The sequence below is a fragment of the Vigna unguiculata genome, chromosome 4, assembly GCF_037176805.1.
Source record: "Vigna unguiculata cultivar grain cowpea cultivar isolate G323 ecotype 2 chromosome 4, ASM3717680v1, whole genome shotgun sequence".
NCBI lineage: Eukaryota > Viridiplantae > Streptophyta > Magnoliopsida > Fabales > Fabaceae > Vigna > Vigna unguiculata.
In genome coordinates, this window is record NC_140795.1 from 41573523 (window position 1) to 41584664 (window position 11142).

Here is an 11142-nt window from a genome sequence, read left to right on the forward strand (position 1 = left end):
CTTTCTTTTATTTACCTTAGAATTTGTTTAAAAGTCCATATGAAAGAAGCCTGTATAAACATTCAATTTTTTCTTACTTGTCTTAACAGGCTTGCCTCAATCTTATCACTAGACAACTTGGGTGAGATTACTTTACTTCTCAATTGATCTATATAATATAATGGAAAAATTATTTTCAACCAAATATTTGTTTATCATGGGTGAATGTCATTAGTCACATATAATGAAACTTAAGTTTTAATATTTGCTTAAAATTATTTATCTCTTAAAGTAAATAATATAAATAAATTTTAATTTCCATTTAAGTGAAAAAAGAATTTTTTTTTATGTTAATAGTTTTATCATTAAAATTTTATGAATAGTTCATGTGACGTATTTCTCCATTCTGCAACTTAGGAACTGATAAGTTTTAATAATTACTAAAGTTTAGACAATTTTCAGCCTTTTAATATTACTTAGGTCACTTATTATTAATGTCTTATATGTTCTTAAGATTAATTTTTTATGTCTTATACGTTCATAAGATTACTCAAAATCTATCAAGTGTTGTTCAAATGTTGGAGAAAAGTTATAAGATCTCCTTTGAAAATAAATATATGTGTGATCAAAGATGCTAACAACCTCGAAGTATTCAAAGTCCACATGAAAGATAAAAGATTTGCGTTGGATTTGATGAAGGAGGAATGTGCCACAAATAAAGTAAGTATGAAAGAAAGATCAAAATCAGAAGAAAATAAATATCTCTGAAAGAAAGTAGATGTCCAAGTGAAGAAAATAGATGGAGGTCCACATTCTAATATTCATAAAAGGTCCAATGTCACTACCATGAAATCCACAATTGACATAGAAGATGATGCTGATAGAAGAAGAAACACAAAGAAGAATATCAAATTGAAGAAAGATGTAATGCCATGGAAGAAAGAGAAAAACAATAATTGCAAGCACAAAAAGAGAAGAAAACAAACACCAAAAATTAAAATCAAATATGAAGATATAAAATTTAAATAAACATATATAAGTAAGGAGGAATGTTGAAAATATTACTTAATATCTTTTTTATTTAAATTAGTTTCTAGGAAATATTTTAGTTTTAGAAATATGTTTCAGTTTTAGAAATTAACTATTATTTTATATTAAGAGTGAGATATTGTAAATATTTTATACTTTATATCCTATTTATATTTTGCTTTATATATAGGGTATATCAATAAAATACAAAACATGTTCTTCCGTATAACATATCACATATGTTAGGAATTTTAGGATTTTTGAAAATATGAGAGAGATGGGAGAGATATATGTGATATGTTATACGGAGAAACATGTTTTTGTATTTTATTGATACCTTATATATAAGAGCAAAATATAACAAATATCAAGTATAAAATATTTAGAATATCTCATTCCTAATCTAAAATAATAGCTAATTTCTAAAATTGAAACATATCTCTAAAACTTAAATATTTTCTAAAAACTAATTTAAATAAAAAAGATATTAAGTAATATTTTCAATATTCCTCCTTGCTTAATATTTGTTTATTTAAATTTTTTATCTTCAGATTTGATTCTCCATCTTTTCTCCATCTTTTGATGCTTGATTTTCTCCTCTTTTTGTGCTTGTAATATTTGTTTTTCTCTTTCTTCCATGACATCACATCTTTCTTCAATTTGGCATCATCCTTCATATTTCTTCTTATATCAGCATCATCTTCTTTTTCTTTGTCTAGTGTGGATTTCATTGGAGTGACATTGGACCTTTTGTGAATATTAAAATGTGAACCTCCATCTACTTTCTTCACTTGGACATCTACTTTCTTCCAGAGATATTTATCTTCTGATTTTGATCCTTCTTTCATACTCACTTTATTTGTAACACATTCCTCCTTCATAAAATCCAGCGCAAATTTCTTGTCTTTCATGTAGACTTTGAATACCTCTATGTTGTTAGCATTTTTTTATCACACATACTTTATTTTCAAAGGAGACCTTATAACCTTTCTCTAACAATTGAGCAACACTTAACAAATTCTAGGTAATCTTAGGAACATATAAGATATCAAAAATTAATTTATATCTGAATGAGTTTTAATTGAAATTGTTCTTGTACCTTTCACAGCAAGTTGTTCTCAATTCCCAATTCTTACCTTGGAAATATTTGATTTATTGAGTTCCTTGAAAATTTCTCTATCATGAGACATGTGGCTTGTGCAACTACTATCTATAATCCAATCTTTTGTAGATTCATTGGTTGTGACACATGATGTTGTAAGAAGTAGTTCTTCCTTTGATTTATCCTCCACTGATTTATCCTCCACAATTTGAACATCTTCTTGAGAGTTTTTAGATTTGCATACCTTTTCCACATGTCCCAATTGACCGCATTTGTGACATTTGACATCTGGCCTCCACCAATACCAGTTGGGTTGATGACCTTTTCTCTTACAATGGGACAAGATGAAAAAACTTGTTTGTTGTTGTATTTGCTCCTTCTATTTTTTCTTGACTATGAGAGCATTCTCTTCAATGTAATTTAAATTACCTTCAACCACCTCATGATCTTCTCTCATCAATCTTCGTTGCTTTTGTGCTTGCAAGGCATGTATCACCTTTGTAAAGGTAATTGTAGACAAATTTTTTGTGTATTCTAAGGAAGCAATAGATGCCTCAAATCTTTCTGGCACCGTCATCAGAATTTTCTCAACGAGTTTGGAATTTGGAAATTCCTTTCCCAACAATTTTATCTTGTGGGCAATGCCCAACAATTTGTTTGAGTATTCTTTGATTGTCTCCGACTCTTTCATTCTTTGCATCTCGAACTCCCTTATCAAGTTCAAAACTTTCATGCATTGAATCTTCTCGTTTCCTTCATATTTTGCTTTCAAGTATTCCCAAATTTCTTTGGGAGACTTTAGAGTCATGATCTTGATCATAATCATTTGTGAAACACTTGCGAACAAGCATGATTTTGCCTTTGCCTTTCTCGTTTTCTTGTCTTTATGCACTTTTATTTGAGCCAAGGTGGGATTTTCAGACAAGGGAACATCATCTTCCTCCAGACTTCCCATATATCTAGCCCCTCTATATATGTTTGCATCCTTACCGCCCATAGATCATAGCTTTCACCATCAAAGAGTGGAATAGTGACATGTGACATATTTCCTTCCATTCTATCGGCAATAAGAATAATGGCTCTGATACCACTTAATGGGATTTTTAGGGCTTTTGAAAATATGAGAGATATGAGATAGATGAGAGATATATGTGATATGTTATACGGAGGAACATGTTTTTGCATTTTATTGATATATCCTATATATAGAATAAAATATAACAAATATCAAATATCAAATATTTAGAATTTCTCACTCCTAATCTAAAATAATAACTAATTTCTAAAACCGAAACATATCTTTAAAACTGAAATATTTTCTAAAAACTAATTTAAATAAAAATGATATTAAGTAATATTTTCAGCAACATATAATCTTTAGCAGTCCTAAAAATTCCAACACCTATAATCTTCTAGAGCTTCTAAAAAGTCTCAGGTTTCATAACTTTAGTTATCAAATTTTCAATATGATTCTAGGTTCTGTAATGTACCAACTTGACTTCTCCATCTTTTATAAGAATATTCGTTTTAAGTTAAAAATAACAACCTTTCACCAAGCTCCTCAAAACTAGTTTCAATCAAGCTCCATAAATCCTTCGCAAATAGAAAAAAGTTTCATCAACTCACTCCAATAATGATAATGTAGACCATCAAAGTGGAGAATTTTGTCTTAGATCTTTTTGACAATCTTTGTGTTGTATTCTCTTCTTTCTTAGCTAATTGCAACTTAGTTAAATATATCAGGTCTGGTTTAAACTCTGATATCAGCTTGTAAGGAATAATAAAAGTATATAAAACTTGTAAATTGATTGATATTTTATTGTACCAAAATAGTTATAACCTTTATAGAACATATAACAACAAATACCTCTTCATTTCGTAGTTTCTTTATGTCAATAGTATTATCATTTACTTCATAACCTCAAAAACCTCTTCAATGCAAAAGATAGACACACAATATTGACATAAATCAAACATGTTTGCACGATCAATGTGATTCTGCTGATTGGAAATGAGACCAGTACTCTTTCACAAGTTGCTTGAACAGCGATCCTTCTTTCGTCATCAACTTCGTTGGTTCATCATACTCCACCAACCTTCCTGTAAAAAACAAACAAAATGATATAAAAAAAATCTTCACATTTATTCTAATAAAAGATTTCAAGTGTGAAAAACAAGTACCCCATATTCTAGAAGGTGTCTAAATCAACTAACCCATTGTTTATCACATTAACCTTTAACTATTGAATGCAAGTAAACTATATGCCAAACACCATGCCTATGCAATGCATGGTTGTGCCAAACCAAGTGGGAAGGTTTAGTTTGATATTAACATAAGAAAATGGGTTATGGATAATTTGATAAAGATTTGTTGAAAAGGATAAAGGTTTTATTTTTCTATATCCAAATTACCATCACTGATTGAAAGAACCATAGTGCAATCCATCACAGTTGGTATCCTGTGTGCTACTGTTATCACTGTGCAATCTGCAAACTCAGTCCTGATTGTTTTCTGTAAAATCAAATCAGTTGCATTGTCAATGGAAGCAGTAGCTTCATCCAACACCAATATCCTACTTCTCCTTAAAAGTGCACGCCCCAAACAAAATAATTGCCTTTGTCCCATGCTCCAGTTTGATCCATCTTCAACAACTGCATAACAACATTTTTCTAGTTGTTATTAACCAGGTAAGTTACTTATGACATAATATCACCATCAATATTTCAGAAAACAGTTTATGACCACAATTGTGGCTGCATCAACCTCATTTCTGCACAATTTCCCACAATACTATGTATCGTGACAAAACCCAACTGAAATTTCAAACCTTGATTACCATAACGTTGGCAATAATATTACCTGGGGAGTTTAGGCCCTGAAATTTCTCTTGGACAACTTCTCGTAACTGGCATTTCCCAAGAACCTTCATATTGATGAAAAAATTAGGCTACATTTGGAAAGTTAAGCACAAAATAAACAGAATGTGGTTGGTTTTACCTCCCATATCTCGTGATCAGAGTATTGGGATAAAGGGTCCAAATTATATCTAACAGTCCCATTAAAAAGAGTAGGATCCTGAGGTATAACTCCAAAACGTGACCTCAAATCATGAAGGCCAATAGAAGATATGTCTATGCCATCAACTACAATTTTTCCACCTGCTGCCTCCACCAGACGAAATAATGCACTGATAAGAGTGGACTTTCCACTGCCTGTTCTTCCAACGATTCCAATCTTGTGTCCTGCTTCAAATGTGCATGTGATTCCATGAAGTATAAGTGGTCCATCAGGCCTGTATCGTACCTGTTTTTGTATAAACAAGAAAATTACATAAGCGTATCATTACATATTTGAACACTGAGATTCACATTTTAAGTAAGTTCCAACTACCTGCAAGTCATTTAGTTCTACTTTACCAGCAACTGGCCAATCTGAAGGAGGACGATTTCCTTCTACTACTTCTGGGGCCTCACTCGGTATATGCATATACTGATTTATCCTCTCTACAGAAATTATGTAATTTGCTAGATTGCATTGACTCTGAATTGAAAATACTAGTTGAGCATTGAGTGTAAGGCCATAAGAGAGAGCCATGCCAATGAATCCTAGAACAGAAGATATTTAAAATTAATATACTTGCATCAAGAGAGATAATGATACTGTTTGGTGATAAAAGAAAAATACTATTAAGATAATTGTAGCGCTAAAAACCATGATATTTCACATATAACATGACAGAAGTCTCACCAGAGCTGAAAGTCCCTGGTGGAAGTGTAACCATGCATAGTGCTGTGGAGGAAAGAAGTACTGCACTAACTATTTCCAATCTCTGGATCAGCCACTCATTTGAGGCAAAACTATGGAAGAAGGGACTAGCATTGATGTCAATTAGATCAAGACTCTTCTCAAAGAAACGATTGTCTTCTTCAAAGGCTCTTATTGTCACAACTCCAGCATTAGTTTCAGCTACATGATTAGCTACAAAGGACTTTGTTGTGCCATTCATCCGCATCACTTCTTTTGCAGTGGAAAAGTAATATTTCTAGTTTTAAAAAATGAAATACTTTGTTCAGTATCTGATATTAAACACACTAAAAGATCAACAAAAAGTTACCAAAAGATAAAAGCTAACAGAACAACGAGCATTATATGGTCAAATTTGATAACTTTCCCAATGCCAGTCAAAATAGAAGACACTATTTTAGTATCACAACACTTTTAAAATAAGAATTTGCCATTACCTGCAAGCGTATTGCAATGTAAACCATCGGTACAGCGATAAACAAGATTTGCCAAGTGATAATTGCTAAAACTATGAGGTTGGTATAGAAGTTTGTAGTACCTCCCACAGTATAAGCAATAATAAAAGGGATATCAATATCCATAATGCTTAGATCTGATGAGACCTGCATAGGAAATCACTATCAAAATATCATCACAATTCACAGCATGGAAAGAAATCATTTAATATACATACCCTACTAAGGATTCTTCCCAATGGTGTAGAGTCATAAAAGGACATCGGTGCACGAAAAAGGGAGTTCGTTAACTGTAAAAACAAATATTTTGATGACTGAATGCCCAAGGCAACTAGAAGTAGAGTTCTGATGAGCAAGAAAACAGTAGAAAGAGCCCCAATCATGCAGTAAACAACAATCAGCCGCAATGTGCTAACTTGGTTATTGTCCACATTAGCAGCCATCCATGAGTTCTGCAGTATCTGGCAAATGACAAACAAGAGGTGACAAAGAGAAGTCACAAAGAAGTATATATAGCCTTTCGTCTGATTCAGATACTGAAGGTAAGGCTTCAACCCTGTGTCTCCTATCTCTCTCTCTTCTTCCTTTATTAACTGATTTCCATATGTCTCTTTTAATTGATTCTCCTTGGAAGCTTGTGTAATCTCTTTGGCAGATATTGAAGGCCTCTTGGAAGAAGAAACATTCATAGGCTTGTTAGAACCAGCAGTTTTCTTGTGAGCATTAACAAGATCTTGGAATTCTCGGCTTGTGGACAACAAATGATGATAAGGAGCAGATTCTAGGATTTCCCCATCTGACATCAACTGAGGAAAAGATAAAAAAAAAAAAACAAACTTCAGTAACTTCCAATTCATTACTAATTTACTATCACTAGTTATGTGCAGGAAACTGAGAAAAGAAGAACTTTAGCATAACCATGTCCTGGTTTCATTGAATTACCAAAACAGAATCAAACGCTGGTAGAAAGTCAACTTGATGAGTCACGAGTAAAACAGTTTTCTCTTTAAGACCATCCATGATGTATTCCTGCAAAATTTAAAAACCATGTTTGAATAAAGAATGTCTCATATTGTAGTGTGTGAAGCAAGGAGGATGACATTACATTAAACAAATTTGTTGCAGTATGTGCATCAACAGCACTAAATGGATCATCCAAAAGATATACATCAGCATTCTGATAAAGAGCACGTGCAAGTTGAATTCGCTGCTTTTGACCTCCACTTAAGTTAACTCCTCTCTCACCTATTTGTGTGAGGTCTCCATGGGGAAACAGCTCCAAATCCTTTAGTAGTGAAGATCTACGAAGTGTTTCTTGATATCTATGACCATCCAAATCTGATCCAAACAAAATATTTTCCCGTATAGTACCAGTCTGTATCCATGCTGTTTGAGAAACATATGCAAACTTTCCATAAACTTCAATCTGTAATTCAATAGAGAGAATTAAGCACTTATTAATATTACACTGAAAAGAAGAATAAGAAAAAATAGTACTGAGTATAGTGAGTTGAATTCATATGCTAAATATAACTATTGATTATACGAAGTAGAAATGTCATCAACATTATAGCCAATAACAGTACCCTAAGATTTAATAGTGCAATGTATAATATAGGAGGAGCATGAAGAATCAAATCTTACAGTTCCTTTTATCATTGGAACCTCTCCAAGAATTGTAGCCAAGAGGGTTGATTTGCCTGAGCCAACTTCTCCACAAATAGCAAACTTCTGCCCATGTCTGATCTCCAAGTTTATGTTCCTCAGTGTTGATTTTGATTCATTACCTTCCCATGAAAAGTCAGCAGATTTGATTTTAATTGACCCTTTACTGCCATCAAAACTTTTATTCCTGAAATTTGCACTCTGCAATTCAGGTGCATTAAGGAATTGAACAATCCTGGCAAATGCCACTTTTGCTTGAATGACCACCCCAATAACATCTGGGATCGCTGTAATTGGCTCCTGCACAAGACGTATAGTGGCCACAAATGTGAAAAGATTATTTGCATGCAGAGGAATATTCAAGAAGTAACATGTCCCAAAAGAAGCAGCAGAGACCAAAACCGGTGAGCTCCAAAAAAGAAAGATGTTGTAGGCCTTTTTCAGTTGGACCGAACGTAAAAGTTTCAGTTCCAAATTCCTTAGTCTTTCTATAGCCTTTCTGAAATGAGTTTCCCATGCATAAAGCTTCAGCACTTTCATATTTGTTAGAGCCTCAGAACTGGCCTTCAATCGCTCATCTTGTGCCACCATGAGTTTGCTCTGAAGCTTATGCATCAACTTTGCTAGTGGAGTGTTGCAAAGCACAGTGAGAACTATCACTACCAATGAGGATATTGTTGCTATTCCAATAGCATGGAAAAGTATAACTATAGCAATACATATTTGGAGGCATGTTGTCCACGACTGGTGAAACCAATATGGAAATTCTCCAATTCTGTAAGCATCCACAGTCACATAATTCATTATCTCACCACCAGAGTGTGTCAATCTAGCTGCACTTGATAACCTCAATAGTTTCTTATAAATGGCTGCAGTAAGCAGTGATCTAACTTTCATTCCAACAAGCCTACTGCGAAAATACCACTGTCTTTGAGACAGGGACTCGATGATCTTTATAATGAAAAGTGATACGACCAATACATAACCCTCATATTTGAAACTTCCATTACCCTCAGAAACTAATATAAAAGCATTCAGAAGTACAGGACCAGTGGACAAGGTGAGTACCTTGAGCAGAGCAAAGAATCCAGTCATCAAAATCTCTCTCCTGTGGCACCAAACTATGGTCCACAACACTGATGATTGTGATAATGGTTCTTTTCCTTTTTCTCTGTTCAAACGTTCTAAAAAGGACAAGTAGCAACTTTCTGTTCGATCCGATTCTCGCAACTTCGGCATATCCTCATCCTGAAGTGTTTTCTCTTGACCCCTTTTCATCAATGGATTCAACCACCAAAATGACATCTTACTAAGGAATCCAGCTTTGGCGAATGGAGTCACATGGTGATCTGAATCAACTTCACTACAGTGATCATTCAAAGGGTCGTAAAGGCCTTCATCAATTTCTCCGTCAGTGTCTTCACGTTTATGTACTTTATAAGTACACAAGAGTAGTAAAATTGACACTGGTAAAGACAGAAAATCTAAAGCTTCCTTGAAGATCAATTTTCTGCTACTAATTGCGTAAGACATGGATAGAACACAGAAAATAAATGAAACAAATAACGTAACAAGAGAAAACAACCACAACCATGATCTTGAAAGTTGTTTCAACTGAAGACTTACACTTAGGCCTACAAAAAGCCATCTGAATCCTTGAAAAAGCTCTGCCAACCACAACTTAAGAGGGAAGAGAGTGTGTCTCTTTCTTAATTCCTCCTCTAAAACCCAAATGCCTAAGCACACATAGAACAACCCCAGAAAACCATTGGTCATGGCAGACAGTAGCTGCAAGTTTGAATATCTTTCCACCTGAAACTGACCACGAAATGGTTTGAACAAAGACTTCTGGATCAAAATGAATGCTAGCATGATCATTAACAAAACATCAAAGCAGATGATCAAGAATTGGATGGTGCACGCAGAAGGATCTTTCAAAAACTTGAAGTCGTAACAGAAGGGTGGTTTTCCACCATTCCCAAGACAATCAGTTTCTCCACAAGCCATGCTCCAAAAATCCTCCATCACTGTAAGTTTTCTCTGCCGCTTAAACTCTGATATGAAGGACAAGAAAGTTATATCTCTTTCTTAACAAAACATTGTCCTAATGTTTCTTCTTTTAAAAAGTTAACCAAAAAATGGTCACAGTAAGTAGAATAATACCAACTCTAACGAAAGATGAACCCATGAAACTCACTCCACAAAGCCTATCTCTGCACTGTTATCTAAGACAGAATCATCTGTAACAAGTTCATACTTAGAAAAAAATATATATAAAATAAGAAACTGATAATATTACTGTAAAATGTATAACTTTCCATATTTAAAAAATTTAACCGTACTTTATAATATAAAAAATATTTATCCCAAGTAGTAACATAATTTATATTTTAAACCCCTTAAAATGTGTTCTTTATACTTAATTTACAATTTTATACTAACAATTTTTTATTTTTTATTACACCGCAAACATTACTTGACTATCCATTTTTGGAGGTAAACTATTGTATATAGAAAGAAAAGAAAAAACTAAATATTGAAAGAGTAAACTTTTATATTTATAAAGAGAAAAAAAACTAAAACATAAAATAATAATGATAATGATACTATAATAACTAAATTTTGACAACTTTCTCATATAATCTGAATTGACATACTTTGAGTGGTTTTGAAATATAGAAAAATGAAAAAATAAAAAAGATAGAAAATTACTTAAAAAATGACAACTTAGATTGTAAGAGAAATTGTCAGAATTTAATTGTTATAGTATAATTTTCCAAATAATAAACACATCTACTTTGTCACATTTATTTCATGTTATAAAGTATAATGGCCCTTTGTACTAGTACTATATATATATATATATATATATATATATATATATATATATATATATATATATATATATATATATATATATATATATCACTCTTTAATAACCATTCAATTATGATGGTAGTTAAATTCCACTTGATTTTTTCAAAAAAATTATTTCATCTAACTTATACTAACATTACATATATTTACATTAAAATATAAAAATTCCGTAGATATGAAGATAAAAGCTATTTAACTATTCAAGGACTAAATGCATACCAGACTTAAGG

At 32.6% G+C, this 11142-nt stretch overlaps 1 protein-coding gene across 1 annotated transcript; it reads right to left on the bottom strand.

The window, feature by feature from the left end:
* Nucleotides 1-3899: 3899 nt before the first annotated feature.
* Nucleotides 3900-10238, bottom strand: LOC114182212 (ABC transporter C family member 10-like). The gene is made up of 11 exons (XM_028069031.2): nucleotides 8015-10238; nucleotides 7476-7796; nucleotides 7313-7399; nucleotides 6589-7176; nucleotides 6353-6517; nucleotides 5859-6153; nucleotides 5502-5716; nucleotides 5109-5414; nucleotides 4971-5034; nucleotides 4523-4762; nucleotides 3900-4210 (listed from the first exon to the last, which is right to left on the bottom strand). Exons 1-11 carry the CDS (start codon nucleotides 10058-10060, stop codon nucleotides 4098-4100), a joined length of 4440 nt encoding a protein of 1479 aa, XP_027924832.2. The 5' UTR covers nucleotides 10061-10238; the 3' UTR covers nucleotides 3900-4097.
* Nucleotides 10239-11142: the final 904 nt, after the last annotated feature.

What these genes read in the sequence shown, in the direction of transcription:
- LOC114182212 (XM_028069031.2), bottom strand. Translation starts at nt 10,060, where the DNA reads ATGGAGGATTTTTGGAGCATGGCTTGTGGAGAAACTGATTGTCTTGGG. An exon ending in ACCAGGGACTTTCAGCTCTG is followed by an intron (nt 5,717 to 5,858) that starts GTGAGACTTCTG and finishes CTTCTGTTCTAG; the next exon opens with GATTCATTGGCATGGCTCTC. An exon ending in CTGATCACGAGATATGGGAG is followed by an intron (nt 5,035 to 5,108) that starts GTAAAACCAACC and finishes ATCAATATGAAG; the next exon opens with GTTCTTGGGAAATGCCAGTT.